At 34.4% G+C, this 22,737-nt stretch overlaps 1 protein-coding gene across 6 annotated transcripts in view; it reads right to left on the bottom strand.

The window, feature by feature from the left end:
* Positions 1 to 1,158: 1,158 nt before the first annotated feature.
* Positions 1,159 to 22,737, bottom strand: part of SHOC2 (SHOC2 leucine rich repeat scaffold protein) — a 98,365-nt gene continuing 76,786 nt past the window's right edge. For all 6 annotated transcript variants that reach the window (XM_046027764.1, XM_046027763.1, XM_046027761.1 and 3 more), the window contains 6 exons: positions 17,422 to 17,552; positions 12,864 to 13,052; positions 8,718 to 8,840; positions 6,324 to 6,461; positions 5,895 to 6,012; positions 1,159 to 4,825 (listed from right to left, as the gene is read on the bottom strand). In XM_046027764.1, coding sequence (XP_045883720.1) covers positions 4,617 to 4,825; positions 5,895 to 6,012; positions 6,324 to 6,461; positions 8,718 to 8,840; positions 12,864 to 13,052; positions 17,422 to 17,552 — 908 coding nt within the window. In that variant the 3' untranslated portion in view covers positions 1,159 to 4,616. The remainder of the gene's footprint in view (positions 4,826 to 5,894; positions 6,013 to 6,323; positions 6,462 to 8,717; positions 8,841 to 12,863; positions 13,053 to 17,421; positions 17,553 to 22,737) is intronic.

The following is a 22,737-nucleotide window of genomic DNA, read 5'->3' as shown; positions in this document are numbered from 1 at the left end:
GTCAAACTTTAAAAGTCCCCAATCTAAAAAACCATAAATTACTATCCAGCTCAAGTCCTGATCATTAACAAGTATTTACATTCAGAACAGTTTACATCTAGAATGTGTATGTCAGCAGGATAGTTAACAAGGATATAAAGTTTTTTTAAGCGTAATAATGACCTAACTTCAGTTTTAAGAGTCTTAAAATCTCCCAAAAAATGCACTTATATTTTAACTTGTATTTCAAAGTTCAAAATAAATCTTATACTGTTGGTGGGAATGCAAGTTGGTGCAGCCACTTTGGAAAACAGTGTGGAGATTTCTTAAGAAATTAAATATAGAGCTACCCTATGACCCTGCAATTGCACTACTGGGTATTTACCCCAAAGATACTGATGTAGTGCAAAGAAGGGCCATATGCTATACAATGTTCATAGCAGCAATGGCCACAGTCGCCAAACTGTGCAAAGAACCAAGATGCCCTTCAATGGATGAATGGATAAAGAAGATATGGTCCATATATACTATGGAGTATTATGCCTCCATCAGAAACGATAAATACCCAACTTTTGTTATCAACATGGACAGGACTGGAAGAGATTATGCTGAGTGAAGTAAGTCAAGCAGAGAGAGTCAATTATCATACGGTTTCACTTACTTGTGGAGCATAAGGAATAAGATGGAGGACATGGGGAGATGGAGAGAAGTGAGTTGGGGGAAATTGGAGGGGGAGATGAACCATGAGAGACTGTGGACTCCAAACTGAGGGTTTTGGAGGGGTGAGGGGTGGAAGGTTGGGTGAGCCTGATGGTGGGTATTGTGGAGGGCATGTATTGCATGGAGCACTGGGTGTGGTGCATAAACAATCAATTCTGGAACACTGAAAAGAAATTTAAAAAAAAAAAAAAATTGCACAAGGATGCCTGGGTGGCTCAGTCAGTTAAGTGTCCGAATCTTGATTTCAGCTCAGGTCATAATCTCAGGGTGGTAGGATGCAGCCCCAGCTCGGGCTCAGCACTGGGGTGTGGAGCCGGCTTGAGATTCTTTCTCTTCCTCTGCCCCTCTCCACCCCCCTCACTCTCACACTCTCAAAAAACAAATAAATAAATAAACCCACATATGTTTCCTTAGAATTAGTGTTACCAGGTTAAGAAGGCATTCTAGTCAATAACAAAGTACTGGTACCTATTTTATAAAACATCTTAATACTTACGTTATATAATAACGCTCAAGATATCCCAAATCAACATCACAATTCTTATATATTCAAATTCTCGGAGATGTGAAAATCAACCAAACATGGCTACATCTCTTCCAATTGCCCAAAATGGCTCTTAAAACTTAAACTAACTAAAAGAATCAAAAGAACAGAGCAAGAGAAAAGTTTTAGCAAAGATAGTTGGTATGCCATCTTTCTATCCTCTGGTATAGGCAGAAGGAAGCCTTTCTTTATAAGGTGTTCATTTTAGGTAAATTTGAAAATTTCAGGAATTTACTTCCCTGCTTATTTATAAACTCTGCCCATTTGTTTTCGTCTAATTTTAATCATACAAGAATAACCATATAACCTTGGTTTTCCAGAGGCAGTTCTGATGTATGGCTGTTTCGCCCAACATAATGACTGTTAGTGCTCCTTTTCCGTTTCAGATTGTACCATTTTATACATTTTAACCACAACCCAATACTGCTGATTGTTAACAATTATAATTTTGTGATCTGAAATTTGGACTCAGTATGCATGGCCTAGCAATAACTGACATGAAAAGCAAAAGTTGTAACAAAAGTTATCACAGAAAGACTACATAAATTGTGACGTATAACCATTTATCCATGTTAAATGAGTCAGGCTTTACAATGAGATAAATTAGAATTATGTAATTACATTTTTGGAGCTCATTCCAATTTATCACCCACCTTTGAATATAAGTACAAATAAATGTTTTATGCGTATTTTCTCCTTCAAGAGTTTCTATCTTTTTTTCATATGTATCCATTAAGTCCATAAATTATGTAGCATCTCCCCCCTTCTTTCTGTATGAAATAATCATACAGGATTTAAAAAGTACTGTATTACCACAAAAGGACTGTTTAACGTTGTCTTTGCAGTTTTGATATCATGATATATTAACAAAAGCAAAGTTTAGAGCAATTTTCCAATGTAACATTCTACAACACTTTTTTTTTAATTTATTGAGCCTTATTGAGCGACTACACCTGATTTCTTCAAAAGAAAGGAAAATGTCTGGATATGCTAATTAGTCCTGCTGCAGTTTGAGGAAAAGTATTAGCTCACAGTCATTCAACAATATTCCTTAATATATTCAAACCCTGTTTAAATATTAAATTTCTTGATTTCACAAGGATGTCCTAATTAAGAGTCCATTTTAGTTTCTTACTAGAAATAATGAAATTCAAGGGCTTTTACAAGGTGGCAGCCATAAAAAGGGCACATGTTTTATACTTCCTAAAAAAATTTTACAGTCCTCAGCTATAGACGGTCTGCCTGTAACATGACTTGTTAAGAGTGTGATCCTTCTGCACTTCTGTTGCAGACTAACATAAATGAAGGTAGGGGAACCAAAATTTCAAAAACCAAATCTATTTTCATTTTTAAGAAACATAACCTTTTTTTCTCACAAAAAAAAATTAGTTTACTGCTTTGAAAGTTCAAGTTCTATCATTTTTATACATAAACACAACTGGATATGATATTTAAAAAAAACACATACACATAGATATATAGAGCTGTAATAAACAAATTCCTTTTATAAACAAAATTTTAACTGAAAAGCCACAGTAGACGGGAAAAAAAGAAGAAAGGATATTACTTGGTAAAATCCAGTGACATCTACAATAGTTTTACAGCACATTTAAGCATTCTAGGGTTTTATATCTTCACCTGCCTTCCATTTCTTACTTGCTCCTTAAAAAATTGCCAATTATGAATCCAGGTTCGACCTCAAACTAAGTCCTGATTGTGAGTGCCAGAAAAAGGAAAACACTCCAAATTTCCATTTTAATAGAGCTTCAATTCAAAAATGGTTTTATTTAAAACACAATGCCCACCCAAATGGAGGAAAAAAAAAAAAGAAAAACAAGCAGCAATACTTAATTACACAAAACATTCATTATATGGGAAATGTTTTTTAGGATGGTATCTAGAATGCACTTGCTCTGTCTCTTTAATAATTAATGGACTTAGAATGACACTACCAAAAGTAAGGTTACTGTCTAACGGGCACACACTTACAGTACTGCTAGCCTTAAAAGCAGTAAAGCAAAAGAAAACATATCAAATAGCACATGCACATCTTACAGAATTTCCACTGAACTATCAATGGCTTCTATACAATGTGCCTCTTTTCCGTAATTGTATTAACAGCTACCAAGAAAGGAAAGATGAGATTAAAATCAATGGTACTGAACTGAATTGTTTGAAGCCAGTGCCCCAAATGTGGGGAAAAGTGCATTTAGTTCAGCAGCAACATAGCACAGTGTGAAGATATTGTGCTTAGACGCAGATATTCCAGAACTGAGAGATGTACAAGGCAAGTCAAGATATAAAACCATAGTACACTGTTAAATAACCTTGAAACATACATATATTGCAGTGTTCAAAGAAAAAACATTCATTTCATTGTACAAGGCTAGGGAGAAATCCTTAAAGTTACCTATTGTAGTTTATGATATAATAAATACATATCTATATAGCATTGTATATACATATATAGAATGTGTGTGTGTTTATGTGGGGTTTTTTCTTTTCTTTTCTTTTTTTTTTTTTTTTTTGCCAAATTATTCTGTTAGTTTTTGTCATTCTGCAACTTTCAGGAGTGAAAACTCTTCCATACTATAAGTTTCTGTTTCCCCAAACTTAAAAGATATTTATACTAGAAAAGATCTCAATACCCTCCCCCAACCTAAAGACTCACTTCATGTATTTTGCTTTACAATTGATCAGAGAAACACAATTAAAAGAATTCTAGAATTTTTGACTATATCTTTTCACTTGCCAGTTGTTTCAACAAGCAAATATCTTTTAATATTTAAACCAGCTGATGCAAATTCTTTAGCAGAGGATATAAACTAGATTTCACTGATTAAAACAGAGCAAATCAAACAAACAAACAATAAAAATCCAGTGATTTACTCTGACTGTAAACAATATATAAAATTTAAATCTCAAATTTCAAAATAAGTTAAAGAAAGATTCTACCTTTAGGGCCTATAATAGTACAATGATCTGACAACTGGTAAGGGGAAAATGTATATAAAAAGTTGCAACAAAATTGTCCATTATTTTTGCTAAGAGAAAGTATATCTAATTATACTACCTCTGGCCCTTAAATTTAATAACTTCATAATTTGTTGGCAAATGTTTTTAGCAAACTGGCATATCATATTACACAACAGAAAAACATCCATCAAGTTCAGCAAAGAAAACTTATATAAGCCTTTTGTACAGAATTAAAAAAAATCTAAATGGCTATGATTCCTCTATTAGCAGAAACACATAATGCAGTCTTTATCAATCTGCCAAATATATCAATATCTACATAAATAGATACAGATATAGATATGAAACATTAATGGCAGTCTATTTTTGAACAGTGTGTGGGACCAGCAGATTTGTATCAGACCATGGCACGATATGGACCCTGCATCTTTAGGAACTGAATGATAAAAGAAGGACCCCCAGCAACAATCTGAGGAGGAAGGTGACTGAGTGGACAGTTCTCGATACTCATGATTGAAAGCTTGCTGCAAAGAGCCAGCTCAAAGGGAAGGCTATGTAGATTGGGGTTGTCATTCAAATATAGTTCTTCTAGGTTCTCCAGTGTACCTGTTTAAAAAAAATCAAATCAATTACTATTTTTTTAAAAAATCAGTTACTATTTAGAATTTCAGTTGGGCATGATACTATATCCTGGGCATTATATATACTGAATACACATTGACTCTTATTCTCTTCTTTTCATTTTAAAACTCTACAACCATGGATCTCCCAATTTTATTGCATATTCAAATCAAGTGGGGCTGATCTAAAGAACTCTGAGGTCCAGGTCATGTTCTATACCAATTAAATTGGAATTTCTTCCTTTATGGTCAGTTTTCAAGTTTCAAGTTTTTTTTAAATACACATGCTACTATTATTATTCTTACTTTACACAAGTAGAAAACTTGAAGCTTAGTGAGTTTCCATATGTTACCCAAAGCCATAAAGCCAATAAGCAGCATGGCCAGATTTTGAATTATATCTTACCCCAAAACCATTTCTTTAAATTAAATTGTAACTTATATTAAATATAACTCTAAACCCATTCTTAACCACTAATATAAAGGGTCTCTGAAACAGCATGATATAGATGGAAGAACATAATATATGGAATTACTAATTTAAGAACTATAATGTAACCTCAATTGATAATTCTCTTTGTAAAATGGGGTTACAACTTGCACCGACTAAAACTCAAGGTAGTCACATTGATTATATGAAACACTGAAAACATTTCAAGATACCATTAAACAGTAATTTAGTCAAATAGTAAAATTAATCCTAAAACCTCAAGAAGAAATGTTCTTTTGGCATAAGACATTATTAGTTTAATTCAAGCTTGTGTAATTTTTAAATGGAAGAAATATAAAATAACTCATCTAAAATAAGGTTAAACATAATGGAAATGGAAGTAGGTCAAAATATTCTCAAATGCAGTACTATCTCTAACATCCCATGAGGAAACCTAACCAAAACCTGACCAACCAACCAAATACTTGGAGCTCTATTTAAAAGAGAGAAAGAGAATCTTGAGTAACATCAAGTGACAAAAACAGATTTGTCCTATTTATCTGAAATACTGCTTAAACACACAAGAGCAAATTAGTACAGAGTCAAGTATCCAAATGGTTCATACCAATTTCTTCAGGAAGATGAGTGAGTAGGTTCTCTCCAAGGCCTAGATGTGTGAGATTGGTAAGGTGACCAATGCCTCTGGGAAGGGTGGTCAACTGGTTGTTTGTCAAGACTAATTTCTAAAATATTAACAAAATAAAAGATAGTTACACATGGATTTCCTACTACTGATATAAATTTAAAATAATATATCCACTAAGCTGATAAGATAAATTAATAGGTAAATTAGATTAGGTAAAAATCACTCAATAAATTTTACTTTCCCAAAGTATATCATTTATTAGCAAGTGAAAAGCAAACATAAAACTCAGCTCTAATGCTATAATAAAAAATCTCTAATTAAAGAATTATATCAAATTCTTAAGAAACATATGCAGTTTTGAATGTACCCCAAAAACTTTAGTCATATAAATCACCAAGGATGTTTTACCTGTAAATCCTTAAGGTAAGCAATTTCATTTGGCAAGGATTCCAATTTGTTCTCCTCTAGATCCAATTCTCTTAACTTCCTAAGGTTTCCAAGACCATGGGGAAGCTTCTTTAGAAGATTGTTTGATAATATTAGAACCTAAGAGAAATTATTGATAGTGTTTGGTAATTCATGAAATGGAATTATATATTACCATTGGGTGGCTTAAAATTTATTAAACTGCTAATTTTCCAAAGAGTGAATATATATATTTTTAAAGATGTTATTTATTTATTTGACCGAGAGAGAGAGATCGTAAGTAGGCAGAGAGAGGGGGAGAAGCAGGCTCCCTGCTGAGCAGAGAGCCTGATGCGGGGCTGGATCAGATCTCAGGTCTGAGATCATGACTTGAGCTGAAGGCAGAGGCCTAACCCACTGAGCCACCCAGGTGGTCCCCAAAGAGTGAATTATTAAGAGCAATGTTCACTATATAACATAAAACATTCAACTTACTATTCTTAAAAAAATCACCATAGCTATTGGAAATAAAAGATTTAACTGAAGTCGAAACGAATGAAAGCAAAAGTTTAATTTTACCCATAACAAATAAAATGTAAAATTAACTACTTTCACTAAAATTCATATAGTTAATGGTATTTTGATACTGAGTGGTTACCAATGTGTATCTGATAGGAAATCACTTATTTATTCAAAACCCCTTACAAGCCATCACTTTTAGGGAGGTAATGATTTCTAAACTGCCTATTTCATACACAATAGTTATTATTTATGGTATATTTATTATATTGCAAGCCATCCTCTAATATACTGAAGAGGGGAAAAAAGTAGTTGAGAAAGATAGTCCCTGTTCCCAGAGAAATTACGGTGGTGGTGGCAGTATTAGGAAGATAACACCGAGTATGGGGATAGCGGAAAAGAGCACAGAATGGAAAGCCCTACATAAGATTCTGGTTGATGTTTTATGCCCACTTTTTTCCCTGCAAAGTGATAATACCTATAATAAACATACATAATAAGACCAGAAAAACCCAGTAGCTATTGAGTTTACTACTTGCAAGGCACTAAATGCATTGTTTGCATATTCACATTTAATCCGAACTCCAATCTTCTGAGGAAAATACTATCATCTTCATTTCACAGCTGAAGAAACTGAAGCTTGGTCGAGTTAAATCCATAAACATAGATAAAAGTGGAATTGTACCCAGATCTGTCTTCGCTCAGAATTCATGCTTTTAACCACTACACATACTATTTGACCTTACTAAATAAAATAATTTTAAAAAGAAATTAGATTTTAAGAAAACATGGATACAGAGGAAACTTTTAAAAATATATATTTAGGTTGCCTAGGTGGCTCAGTTGGGTTAAGTGATTGCCTTTGGCTCAGGTCATGATCCCAGAGTCCTAAGATTAAGTCCTGCATCAGGCTCCCAGCTCTGCCGGGAGTCTGCTTCTCCCTCTGACCCTCTCTGCTCTCATGTTCTCTCTCACTCTTTCTCTCTCTCAAATAAATAAATAAAATCTTAAAAAAAAACCCATAAAAATATGTATATTAGTAAGTTTTTTCATAAAAAGGACAAACATTCCAGGGACTCAGAAGCTTGAGAATTCATCCTTCACTAAGGAGGGGACAATAAGATGGATCTTTAATTACGGAAAATAATTTAAAAGGAAAAAAAGGGATGAGAAAAGGATACTGTAGATACTGAGAATAGTAAGACTAAATGTACAGCGGTGCCTGGGTGGCTCAGTCGGTTGAGCGCAGGCCTTGGCTCAGGTCATAAACCCGGCATCCTGGGATGGAGCCCTACATCGGGCTCCCTGCCCAGTAGGAAGCTTACTTCTCCTTCTCCCTCTGCCTGCTGCTGCTCCCCTTGCTTGTGCTCCCTTTTCCCTCTCTGCCAAATCAATAAAATCTTAAAAGATTAAATGTATACAGAGCTAGAAACATGCACAAATTCCCAATAAAGAAAATATCTAATTGGTTAAATAAGAGCATACTAGGTAATTAGGATGTAAAAGTGGGCCAGAATCATACGAAAGGTCCTCATTGCCAGCCTAAGGACTCCATAATCATTCTGGTAGACATGAGTGCAGGATTCCTAAATAGAGTTAAGGGAAAAACTATGTTCTAAAAGATGCTAAATTTTAAAGACATTTCTTTTAAAGACACTTTATAGCACTCAAACCTACCAATTTTTAGTGGGCAAGAGTAATTCAGAAGCACTGAGCCCAGATTAAGTTAATACCTCATCATCCTAATACAGTTTTATGTTTAAGAGAGCTCTAACATTTCTAATTATGATCTTCCTCCAGTAGAAATTGGAAACTTTATAAGCAAGATGAATGCAGAAGGATCTAAAGAGTTCTAAATAAATGCTCTTTTATACTTACCTCAAGAGAAACAAGACCAGACACATCCTCGGGAATCTTTGTGAGCTGATTGGTGGCTAAATTCAATTCTACCATACTGGTCCAAGTTCCAAAATCCAAGGGAAGTGATGTCAACTGATTGTCCTGGCAAAGACAAAAAGAAGTAACCACAGTAGAATGATAAAAACAAAAAGCTCCAAATACATACACCTCTCTTTGGAAAGAAAATTCTTAATTAAACATAAAACCCAATTCCCCTTTTGATACCCAAATAAAAAATGAAAAAGCAATGAAAAATCTAAGCCTCCAAAGTAGTTTAACCTTTTTATTTTGTTCCTTATGTGACTATCCATATTGGATACAGAAAAATATACTATATAGACCGACAATTGAGATTTCAAAGGTCCCAGTGAAAAATAGGTTTTCCCCATTTCACAATAATATACAGAAATCATGGAATAAAACGTGGATGCTCATGAGCACAATGGAAGAAGAAATACTGAATTACAGCCCAGGAGGAAATCAGATAAACATAGCAATTCTAGAGACACTGAGCAATAAAGGAGAAGAGGAAAAAAATCTTAAGAAGATAGCAAATTAAATCATTAAAACACTGATAGTATCCCCAATTTTACTTTAAAAATTCATAAGAGATGGCAAAAATACATATCTCACTGAATAATAAAAAACAGATTATGAAACAATATGATCCAATTTTGTTTAAAAATTAAATATAGCGGGGCGCCTGGGTGGCTCAGTGGGTTAAAGCCTCTGCCTTCGGCTCAGGTCATGATCCCAGGGTCCTGGGATCGAGCCCCACATCAGGCTCTCTGCTCCGCGGGGAGCCTGCTTCCTCCTCTCTCTCTGCCTGCCTCTCTGCCTAATTGTGATTTCTCTCTGTCAAATAAATAAAATATTAAAAAAAAATTAAATATAGCTACATGCAGAAAAAATTGTGAAATATATACCAGTGATTAACTATTTTTCTTCCTGCTTCCTCAAATCTATATATAAAATACATTTTCATCAATAGCAACTCTTACCACAGTGTATTTGTTGGGAGTTACTTGTATCAAGAGAGGATCATCAGTACCCCTGATGTATGCCAATGTGTTAACAGTGATGCTACCTCAAGTGGTAGGATTATTTTATGTCCTTTTTGTTAATTTGTATTTTTAAATTTTTCTGCAATACACATGGATTACTTGTCTCATTTTACACAAAATAATTGGTAAGATTAATTCCCAGAAGCAAACATCCATTTGAAAACCAAGTTTTTCTTTTATTATAATATTTACATTTACTACCTATTCATTATAACACAAACTTATTAACTACTGGTAATTAGTAGCTTGATAAAGCATTTTCATTAAAAAAAATTTACTACTGGTGTTTATGAGGAGGAAAATATCAGGTTTCATTTTGACTTCAAAAAAAATTTTATTAAACCGCTGTCATGCTATTGAAGAAAAATTAAGGCAAAGCTCTAGGCAAAGTCTTATTTCACTGAAAACAAGACTTTCCAAGCTAATGTTAAAGTAACATCATATCCATAAAAATGTATCACCAAATGCAAAAAACTAACCACACCTGGACTACTGTGTTCCAAGACTCTTATTACAAACAGAACATTCAGAATAAATACAATTACTACTACTAAATCTCATATAACTGAAATGATGAACAATAATTTTATACCTGTTTAAGATTATGTAAGATTATCTTGAATTCCCATTAGTCCACTTATTACATACTTCTAAAGAATTATCATAAAAGATACATATATTTACAAGTATGCATAGAATCAATAAATTCTACATTTAGACTATAGTTCATAAAGATCCGCAATTATGTTGAAATAGTTCATCAAAGATAAAAGCCTGTAGTATAATACAAAAGAACACTTACACCTGGAAGCAGGAAATCTATGTGCCCTGGATTCCTACATCTCAGCAACAAATTAGCTATATGGCCAATTTACTTTTTACCTATGGGCCTAAAGTTTGTTCACTATAAACAAAATCACTGGAAAAAAATCAGGTTTCATTTCTTTCTTCCTTTTTCCTTATTACAAATGTGAAACTCATTCACTATAGAGAATACAGATACACAAGAAGAAACTAAAGATCACCCATCAGAAGAAAAAATTTGCAAATTATATATCTGATAAGGGGTTAATATCCAAAATATATGAAGAACTCCTGTAACTGAAGAGCAAATACTATGCAGCCATCAAAAAACCCCGAAATCTTGCCATTTGCAACAACGTGGATAGAACTAGACGGCATTAAGCTAAGTGAAATAAGTCAATCAGAGGAAGACAATTATCATATGCTCTCTCTGATATAAGGAATTTGAGAGGCAGGGTGGGGAGTTGTGGGGGGAAGGGAGGGAAAAAAATGAAACAAGATGGGACTGGGGAGGGAGAAAAACCATAAAAGACTCTTAATCTCAGGAAACAAACTGAGGGTTGCTGGCGGGGGGCGGTTAGGGATAAGGTGGCTGGGTTATGGACATTGGGGAAGGTATGTGCTGAGTGCTATGAATTGTGTTAAGACTGATGATTCACAGACCTGTACCCCTGAAGCAAATACATTATATGTTAATAAAATAAAAAATAGGCAGAGGATGCAAACAGACATTTTCCCAAAGATGACATACAGATAAATGGCCAACAAGCACATGAAAAGATGCTTAACATCTCTAATCATCAGGGAAATGCAAATCAAAACCACAGTGAGCTATCACCTCGTACCTGTCAGAATGGCTGTTCTCTAAAAGACAAATAACAAGTGCTAGTGAAGATACTAAAAAAAAAAAAGAAGGAGGACCTTTGTGCACTGTTGGTGGTAATGTAAATGGGTGCAGCCACTATAGAAAACAGTATAAAGGTTCCTCAAAATATTAAAAACAGAACTAGCATACAATTCAGCAATCCCACTCCTTGGTATTTATCTGAAGAAAATGAAAACACTAACTCAAAAACATATATGCACCCCCATGTTCATCGCAGCATTATTTAAAACAGCCAGATATGGAAGCAGCCTAAGTGTTCATGGATGAATAAAGAGATAAAAGAAATTTCAGTACACACACACACACACACACAGGACAGTATTAAGCCATAAAAAAGAATGACATCTTGTTTGTGACGATGTGAATGGACTGTCAGAGCAGCATGCTCAGTGAAATAAGTCAGATGGAGAAAGACAAATACCTCTTATATATGGAATCAAAACAAACACCAAGCTCAAAGATAAAAAGAAAAGACTGATGGTTGCCAGAGGTAAAGGTTAGGAGATGGCAAACTGGGTAAAGGGAATCCAATGGTATAAACTTTCCAGATATTAAATAAGTCAGTCATGGGGATATAAGATACAGCATGGCAACTATAGTTAATAATACCATATTACATATCTAAAAGTTGTTAGGAGAGTAAATCTTAAATTGTCATCACAAGAAAAAATATTCCGTAACTATGTATGGTGATGAATATTAACTAGAGTTAGTGTGGTGAACATTTTCCAATATACAAATATTGAATATTATGTTGTACAACTGAAACTAATATAATGTTATATCAATTATTCCTCAATAAAAAAATCATCCTTAAAATAATTATGGTATTTAAAGATAAACATATTTTAATAAATTCTGGCTATATACACATATAAATCTATAGATACTTAATATATTTAAGCACATTAAGAACAGTTTTTAAAAACTGTGTGGATGCCTTAACAATCTTGCATGCTTTAACTTTTTCCTACTAAATATTAGAGAATGTTTCAACTGGTATTAATATTCTTCTAACCTTGAGTATTACTTTTAATGACTTCATAGTATTAACAGTGTATCAAAGATACACTTTTAAAAACTGAAACCTTTGTTAGGTTGGTACCAATTAAATTGAAAATTCTACAGTAAATATCCCTACAACTATGCTTTCATGGATATTTATGATGATTTCTTTAGGATAAAGTGCTAAGAGTATGCATGGCTCTAAGATATTTGTTATCTAATACAAACTGTCCTGATGTATCATTATTAGTTTAGGCTCCATCAGCAAGTAACAAGTGTTCTCCATACTAATAAAGAAAACACAAATATTAGTATAAGTACTAATAATAGCAGCTTTTCTCCCCCTCAAAACAAAGAGAGGCTTACCTTCATATTCAGCTTACTTAATACTTTTGCTCTGGAGAAAATTCCAAATGGGATTTTGTTGATTCGATTGTGTTCCATGTTCAGGGAATAGATGGTGGAAAACTGAGATGGACCACCTACTGGGTATAACTGGAAGCAATTTCTAGCTAAGGTCAAACTATTCAGTTTCACAAGACTTGATAAAAGACTCTGTAAACAAAATAAACATAGGAATTAGAATTGTAACAAGATTATTCCATAGAATACAGAGCAGCGGTCACAAATGCCTCAAAGGGCCTTCAAGTAAAAAATGACAGAGACTTGTTGTTGGGCTAGCTCAGTGATGCGTTACAGGGAGGACAGTCACTACTCAGCTCGAGCTAACTATTGCATTATAGGAATATGGAAAAAACAGATTTCCAGATTTTACAGGAAACAGAAAAACTCCTATAAAATCTGATTTTTATTCCTTGGCTTTAGCTTATATAGAACACTATAAAGAAGGGGGACCTGGGTGGCTTAGTCAGTTAAGTGTCTCTTTTGATTTTGGCTCAGGTCATGATTTCAGCGTCATGAGACAGCCATGTTGACTGTGGAGCCTGCTTGGGATTCTCTCCCTCCTTCTGCCCCTCCCTCACTTCCCCCCGTCTAAAAAACAAAGCACCAAAAAAAAAAACCACTCTATAAAGAAAATATGTCTGAGGGTAAGAGGTATCTCGAGTGGCCAGTTTGAGAACCTTATAGAGCAGAATCTTTGGCATCACACAGTCCTGAGTCTGAGTCCTGGCTCTGCCACTTGCTATGTGACCAATCCTATTCAGGTCCAAATTAATTATCCTCTAAATTGTTATTAAGATTAACATAAGACTGACTCAGAGTAAGCTGTTATTCAGTAATTTAATAGCTCCTTTAAAGAATATTAAATTCAGAAGAAAATAACACTTCCTGATATTATGTAACAGTGTTTTCCATACGGTAAGATTTCAGAGGGAAATATGCATCTATCAAACAAGTATTTACTGCAGATACTACCCCCATATCCCCTCATTTCAGCCTCCTACCATGTAACCACAGAGCTAGAGTTTAGATATTACAAAAGAAACCCTGCCATTAAAATGACTAAAACCTATTTAGAGAAATAAAGCACAAAGATGGGAAAAAGAAAACAACATGTAACTGTATATAATCAATAATAAATTAATATGTAATATGCTCTTGCTTTTCTAAGTCTGCTTGAAGGAAGAACATTAGCTTGTTAGAAATGTAGACCTTTCGGTCCTATTTCTACCGAATTGATAGGAATCTTAACAAGATTCCCAAGTGATCTGTATGTGCACTAATGTTTGAGAAACACCGGTATAGGCTATAAAACAACTCTGAATCCTAGCTCTATTTTTCAGTGGCTTGTGACTTTGGACAAACTATTTCTCCAAACCTTAATCTGTTCATTTATAAAATGATGATGTCTTGTTTTGTTAAACTGTAGTGAAGACATTTTAAAGAGGTAAAATACATAAATAGCTTTACAATGTCTAGCATATAATAAATGCTTAAATTTTAAGTCCCTTCTCTAAATTTAAAGAAAAGAAGAAATACTAGAGTAACTGGAAAAGCAGGAAGGAGACTGAGAGTGAGCTAGATCTTGAAGGATGAAAAAAAAAATTAAATATTCAGAGAAGAAGAAGAAACATTTTGAAGTAAAGACCCAATCAGAGAGGAAACAAGCTGTGTGAGTTATGTATGTGTGTATATTTCAAATAATGTTCAAATATTAGCTGTATACCAGGAGGAAACTGAAGACTTAGTACTTGAGGTGTCAGTCAAATCGTAGGACCAGCTGAAAGAATGAAATAACTATGTAATTGAAGGTATAATTATATGGTGAACTGAAACTTGTTCTTTAAGCTGAACGTTAAGAAGCTTTCAACATTTGTCTACTGATGTACACAGATAAAATAAAGAGCTCAGTTAAGAGTGCTGAGAACACTTTGCATGGCAGTCAATTCTGGAAAAATGCCTACATCCTACTTTACTGAAAGTACATGAAATTTTGAGTATCATGGTAAAATTTTTTTTTTATTATTCTTACATGTAGCTAACTTTACTGACATTCTTTGAAAAAAACTGCAGAAATCTGAAGAGGTAACAACAAGGCAACTCTCCAACCTTTTACTCTTAGGGCATATAATGAAGCTATGAAGTTGCTTATCAATTCCTTAAAGTCAGACACACCTGGATCCCCATTCTAGGTCTTCCACTTACCAGTTACGTGGCCTTCAATGAATTAGACAATCAGTATATTTCTTACACTACTCTCAGGAAAACAAGGTACAAATCTGGCTAAAAACATAACTTATTTTAAGTCTTATTACCCTTCCTATTTGATAATACCCCAATAATTAATACAATTATAGTGAAGATTCAAATGGGATAATCCATGTAGAATCCCTAGCCTTACCTCTTGACCATATGTACTTAATAAAATCCTTTTCCTTCTATGTGTCTACTTTAAAACTAGTCCATTTTCAGATAGTCATCAAAAAAAAAAAACAAACTATATGGTCATTTTGCCAGCTCTGATTTCAGCAATGAACCCCAATTGAAAACCACTTTCCTGATTGTGCATGCCCAACCCAGTTTGAATGTCTAGTAAGTGCTGTCTAATGGATTTTGTTGTTTTCCTTATTGTGGTTATTATAAATGCAGGTAATTACAAATTTGCATTAGGAATATGCTGTTTCCAAAGCACACAGACTCCTTATTAAATAAAACTTAATCCTTTCCCAGATTTGGACAGGACCAATCAAGGGCTTCCCCCATAGCTTCTCCAGCTGAAAAAAGGTGACTTTAAATACGTGCATGTGGGAATGAAAATGCATACACATTGTGCGCGCACACACACACACAGACACTTCTTCCAGAGTCAGACTGAAGAGAGCTGTCTTCTTTATAATTCTTTTACTAAAAATAAATCTTGATTAATTTTAGTCACAAAATATTATATATGAAACTAATTAGCACAATGTCTGTATCCTAAGAGGTACCCAATAACTACTAGTTTTCCTTCACTGATAATTAGATATAAAAATAAGTTTAAAATTTTCTCACTTCTTGAAATTTAATATACACCCAGTCTTTCTGTTCAGCCTGACATTGTAAAAGCAGTCAGTTTTACTTAAACTCACAAATCACACCTTAAAAAAATCCCAGTAAGGTCTCATTATTGTGCTAATTACTGTTAGAAAAAGAGATGACTTTAAACAATAGAACCCCACCCATTTTTACCATTCTAAATAACCACTAGCAAAGAAAGACAAAAATCCAGACAGTCTAGTTGTCAGGGCTATCTCTACAATCTGTGGATTCTATTCCTAATCCGGTTTAAACTGCAGGTGAGATACCGTCATAGCAGTTTTAGTGAACTGGTCCATCTTAGCAAATACAATCCTGAAAAAGTGATTTTTGTACTCTGATCAAAGGTTTTCTAAAAACCCAAACACCCAGAATAAAAGAAGCAGAATTAATAGGTACTTTTTTCTGTATCCCTATAGAAACAAATCAATCATATACATTTATTTTATAAACTAACTGCTACGAGCCTATAGCTTTATATATTCAAACTGTTCTTTATAAATCGTATCTAAAAACATTTGCCCAAAGTATCTTTTTTTTCCTTTTAATATCTTTATTAACATATAATGTATTATTAGCCCCAGGGGTACAGGTCTGTGAATCGCCAAGCACCTTTATTTTTAATTCAAATACACACACACACACACACACACGCACACACACACAGGAAAAATAAAAATAAAGAGTCACTTACAGAAAACATTTTTAACTATTAGGAAAAAAGACATTTTGCAAAGCTCAATCAGTAAGCCACAAGTCCATTCTTTTGTTAGAATAATACAGTAAGACATAATGCTTGAATAACCGTAAGCAAACATACAAGTTGTGGGTATGCTAAAATAATAATATGTAGCAAAAGAATAAAATAAAAGAGTACTTCATTCTGCCCAAAATAAACAAAAATATTTTTTCATAGAACAAAACCCAAATTAAAAATAATGTGTTAAGAATTTACAAATTTTGGTGACTGGTATATGCTAAATAAGCTTTATTATTATTGTATAAACAGGGTAATAATCTGATCATGGAAGTGTTACAGCTAATATTAACATGATTAATAAATAGTGTGTTCTATATAACTTATTCTTTTCGTGAACCATATTTTCTACAGCACTTTTTTAAATAACTGAATTGGGAGGGGGAGTTGAGTTTTAAAACCAATCATACAACTTTTCCTTAATAGCTGCTACTGTCAGTTCCAAAATGATGTGAGAAAGATTTACATGATGATTACAATGGGAATGTAGCAAACTGATTTCTCACTCTGGTTTCTCCCTTCTATACATAAAAAAAAAGAAAAAATTAGTATGTTCCTACAATCATAACTATTCTTTCTTCTTTGGAGTATTTATTTTAGTGGTGGCTAAATGTCTGTAGCATACTCATTATTTAAACAATCTCAATAATCAAATTATCCACCCAGCTGTAAAGATTTACCACCTCTCACCTCTGGTAGAGCAGAAATGTTATTGTTCTCTAAATTGAGCTCTTCAAGGGCACTGCATTTTGCCAGTGATCTGGGTATTGCTGACAGTCTGTTGTATCTCAGACCAAGACGACTTAAACTGGACAGGTTTCCTGTGAATACAAAAAAAAGGATTTTTTTTTAATCTGATAAACTTGTTAATTTCTTTTCTGATTTCAAATTACAACTGCTAGTATCAGGTTTAAATGTCACATGTAGTGCAGCCAGCCTCTAGTTTTAAATGGAACACTATAACCAGCGTTAAAGAACTACGGACATAGATGCCTGTGTCACACTTAACTTCTGGAGACAAATATTGTGATGTCCTTTAACTTTCATCATCTTTCTTTTTTTCTTTTTTTAAAGATTTTATTTATGTATTGAATAGAGAGAGAGAGAGATCACAAGTAGGCAGAGAGGCAGGCAGAGAGAGAGAGGGAAGCAGGCTCCCCCCTGAGCAGACAGCCAGACCTGAGCCAAAGGCAGAGACTTAACCTACTGAGCCACCCAGGTGCCCCAACTTTCACCATCTTTCTGAAGTCTGCTCATTTCTTTATTTTTGCTTTGATCATTTTTCAAAAAGTTGCTGAATAACTTTCTTTCTTAAATGTATCACCACTACAATACTTACAGAAAACATTTATTAGCTTATAGCATAAATTAAGCCTTGAAACCCTAGGAGGGCAGTCACTATGCCTCATAATCCTATCTAGTTATCATTCATCTGCATCTTTCCCTCTTGCTGAAGAAATCAGTGATTCAAGTTATAAGAAATCACTAAATCAAGCTAATTTTTACTCTTTACATCTTCAAGGTAAAAATTCGTCATTGATAATGAAAATATTCTGATAATTAAATACCATAAGTATAGCCAACTATAATGCAGAAAAACTCAGCAAACATTTCAATTCCTGTAGGAATTGTAACTGGAATTATTCCAGAGGTATACTATTTTAATTTACATTACTTTCTTTTTTTTTTTTTTTTAAAGATTTTATTTTATTTATTTGACAGAGAGAGATCACAAGTAGGCAGAGAAGTAGGCAGAGAGAGAGGAGGAAGCAGGCTCCCTGCGGAGCAGAGAGCCCGACGCGGGGCTCGATCCCAGGACCCTGAGATCATGACCTGAGCCGAAGGCAGCGGCCTAATCCACTGAGCCACCCAGGCGCCCCTAATTTACATTACTTTCTAATAATAGTGTCTGGAAACTGGGCCAAGAGTTTGCTGGTTCTGTTTAAGTAAGACTCTGTTAGGCAGAAAACTGAATTTAAAGGCAACAATAAAAACTATCACTTAGCAAAGACAGTTAATTTTGTGTTTAAAATTCTAAACTGGGGCGCTGGGGTGGCTCAGTCAGTTAAGCGGCTGCCTTTGGCTCAGGTCATGATCCCACCCTCCTGGGATCCAGCCCCACGTCAGGCTCCCTCCTCAGTGGAGAGTCTGGTTCTCCCTCTTCCTCTGCCTGCCGCTCTGCCTACTTGTGCTCGCTTGCTCTCTCAAATAAATAAAATCTTGAAGAAAGAAAAGAAAAAAATCTTTCTAAATTAATGAAGGATGTGCCACTAAATCTTTCTAATGACATTCTGGTAAGATACGTCAATTTCGGAGGGGGGAAAAACAAGCTGAGGATTAGATGACTTTCCAAAGCCCCAAAGAATTTAGAGATTAGAAGGGCAAGAACATGGTTATCACTGCACTATGACACTGAATATGATACAAATGTTTCTTAAAAGTTGGGTTTGCAGAAAATAAAATAATCTGCTTTGTGGTGAAGTATAATTATATTCATATTTTTAGTGGCAAAAAAACTAGGGACAACCCATTTATTCAAGGATATATGAAGAATTATTTAAACTGGAGACACCACAGTGTGAGAGACAAAGAATTCTGTGTTATCTATGTGACTCGGGGCAAGTTACTTAACTGAATCTATTTCCTCATCCATAACGTGGGGATACCAAATACTTGATAGGGTTGTCTAAGGGTTAAATACAACATGTGTAAGATATGTAGCACAATGACAGGTACATACATTCAAAACATGACTTTATTCTGTAGTATATGTCTGTACTCTACTGTATTTTATACCTATAAAATTATGTTACAAAAAATTTTAAGATGTGAAAGACTATGATGTTAAGTGAAAAAGATAAGAAAAATTATGCATTTTGTATGATCTCAACAATGTAAAAAAAACAAGTAGAAAAGAATGGAAAGAAAACATTCAAACTAAGTTATCTCTACAAGGTAGAATTATGGAAGATTAATTTTTTTTCTGGAAACTTGTCTTTTTCCTAATTTTCTACAGCTTTGCCATTTAAAAACATTTTGATTAAAAAAAAGTCTGTAATTATGAAGTCATTTTAATTTAAAAGACTGCAATATCTTTATACCATTCTCTTTTTGAATGAGTATTTTACATCGTGGAGACATTTTATACTAACGTAGAGGTAAGAACATTCAGACATTTTACATTGTGAGGCTTATCTTCTCCATAAAGTGTAGATACGAGCTAAATTATGAAAAAACTGAGCATAGTGGTTTGAATTCCCCCAACAGGCTGAAAATCCTTTAAGTAAGAAACCTTATATATTTCTATCTCCCCAGAGAATGTTTCAGTGTTAAGCCCACAGCAGGCATTCATTCACATTTTCTTAATTAACTGCAGAAGCTAAAGCATTTTCACTATTTGTCCTTCTCTCCATTAGGAACAAATGTTTAATCTTAAAACTGTATGAGGTGCTTTTCTTTGACCCGTTCTCATTTTAAAATAGGGAGGGAAGGAAGAAATCAGTATTTTATCATTCATTTGCCTATCCCATGCCCACTATAGTTACAACAAGGCCGGTAATGGTGGACATTTTCCTACAAGCAGTGATAATATCTGATTTTAAAGAACTTCAAAAATCTTATGGTAAAATTTAAATTTGCTGTATGAAGTTGAAGACAGAAAAGGCAGTCAATCTTAGTGGGGGAAAAAACAAAAAACGAAGACAGACCATTCCTTCCTTTCCTTCATACCACTGCTTACCCTATGGAAGAAGCCTGATTCAATGTAATAAAATGGCTGAAGCATTTACCAAGGAGTCTCTGACCCCGTATTTTTGCTCAAACTGACATCTCTCATTCAGTCACTGTTTAGAGCAGAGCAGTACACAAATACAGTATTTTAAATATGATTTATACTCATCAAAACCTAAAAGCTTTCTCTAATAACAAAGATTAGTATAACAAATTCTAAATACTTATCAACTCAAAAGCCCAATAAATAGAACGAGATTCCCGAAATTTCTTTTCGAAAAGCAAAATAACTCTTGAACTTCTAAATCAGAATAGGTTTCTTGAATTTAAAAATTACATGAAAATAATGTAGTGAAACTGCCACATGACTTTATCTAGTACTAAAATTAGTGGTTATTTAAACAAAAATAGTACCTCCATCTTTCCTAAACTTTTTTCTTTTTCTCCCCCCACCTTTTTGGTGTGGTAGAAATTGAACTTTAAAAAATGCAACCTAGGGCGCCTGGGTGGCTCAGTGGGTTAAAGCCTCTGCCTTCGGCTCAGGTCATGATCCCAGGGTCCTGAGATCAAGTCCCACGTCGGGCTCTCTCCTCAGCGGGGAGCCTGCTTCCTTCTGTCTCTCTGCCTACTTGTGAGCACGGCACGTTAAGTCTGTCGTTTTGCCAAAGTTCATGACTCTCAACAAAATAAAAGAGGTGAAAAAAATTTAAGGATAAAATACCCTAATTCTCAGGGCGCCTGGGTGGCTCAGTGGGTTAAGCCTCTGCCTTTGGCTCAGGTCAAGATCTCAGGGTCCTGGGATGGAGCCCCGCATTGGGCTCTCTGCTCAGCAGGAAGCCTGCTTCCCCCCTCTCTCTCTGCCTGCCTCTTTGCCTACTTGTGATTTCTGTCTGTCAAATAAATACATACATACATACATACATACATACATAAATATTAAAAAATACCCAAATTCTCTTGGGCAAGGAAAAAAGCTGGACATCAGAAGTGTGACATTTTTCTTTCAGTGACTGGTTTTACCATAAACTAAACTGCAACCTAGAAATCAAGCCATGGCTTGCTTTAATGTTGAGCTATGTGACTAAGAAATAAAATCAACATTGCTGAGCTTCTGTGTAGAAATGTAGGCTGATCACTGCCACTCACTGGCATTTAGCTTTTAAGTGCTTAACTTTGACTGTAAGTTGTTCTGTGCTCTGCTCTGACAGCTTGCTTTCTTATGCTGTCAGATTTCTAAATTACAGCAACATCAAATGGCTATGAATTAAAATTAGATGCTTTCAATTTCAGCATATATAATCAGCATCTTTAGGTTAATTCAGTATAACTTGAGTGAAACTCAACTCAAATGATCTTAATTTTATTTTAACAAAGTAGCAAAAAAAAAAAAAAAATCAACAGAACAGGCACACAGCTCTAACAATGAAAATACTGTCAACGGTAGTTTTTTTTCCAGAAACACTGAACCAAAAAACTGAAAGCAAACTGAAAAGCAAGCAATATAAAAATTCTTAAATGTCAAAAACCCAAAAGAATGCCACCATTAAAAAGAAAACTAGTAAAGTTGTTATATGAATCTGAACTGTAATTACCTAAAACCTAATTACTAAAACTCTACTTGTTGATATAACCATAATTACTGTATCATTTCTTCAGAGCCCAGCACAACAAAAGACCTCTGTGAATTGTTCTGTGCTTCAGCCTTGAAGGCAAGTTCTTGTTGCAGATTTCTCTCTTTATCTCATTTGAGAAGAAATAGAAAACAAAAGTTTTTCCTACTTGAGACCTCTAACCTCCCCCCCACCCATAGTTTCATAAAATCACCACAGATCACAGGAGATTTAACATACCAAGTTCATAGTTTGAAACAAAATGACGGCTGTAATGAAGTTTAATATTTTTCTTTCGTTCATAACTGACTCTTGAATTAGAAAATATTTACATGAAAGAGAATATACATTTTATTCAAGAGGGTAGACTAACGGTTAAGTCAGAGAAACTATAAATATGTTTTGAAGTACTCTCTCGCTTAACTACAACCAGCTGTCCCCTCCCTACTTCCTTCTGCCACTTCTCCACATCCTGTGAGCTGTCAGTGATCCTCGCACTGCTCAGCCTGGATGTAAATGGCAGTGAGTACTGCGCCAAGGAGTGAGAAACTACTCTAGGAGTGTTTGTGTTAAATAAAGAAAGGGGTAAAAACATCTCGGTCTACTTATAAGAAAAAAGAAAAGGCAAGGAAATAAAGTGATTTTTGGAAAACTTGATTATCAGGTG

Source organism: Meles meles, chromosome 13 (assembly GCF_922984935.1).
Source record: "Meles meles chromosome 13, mMelMel3.1 paternal haplotype, whole genome shotgun sequence".
NCBI classification, from domain to species: Eukaryota; Metazoa; Chordata; class Mammalia; order Carnivora; family Mustelidae; genus Meles; species Meles meles.
This window is presented reverse-complemented; position numbering and strand designations above follow the sequence as displayed.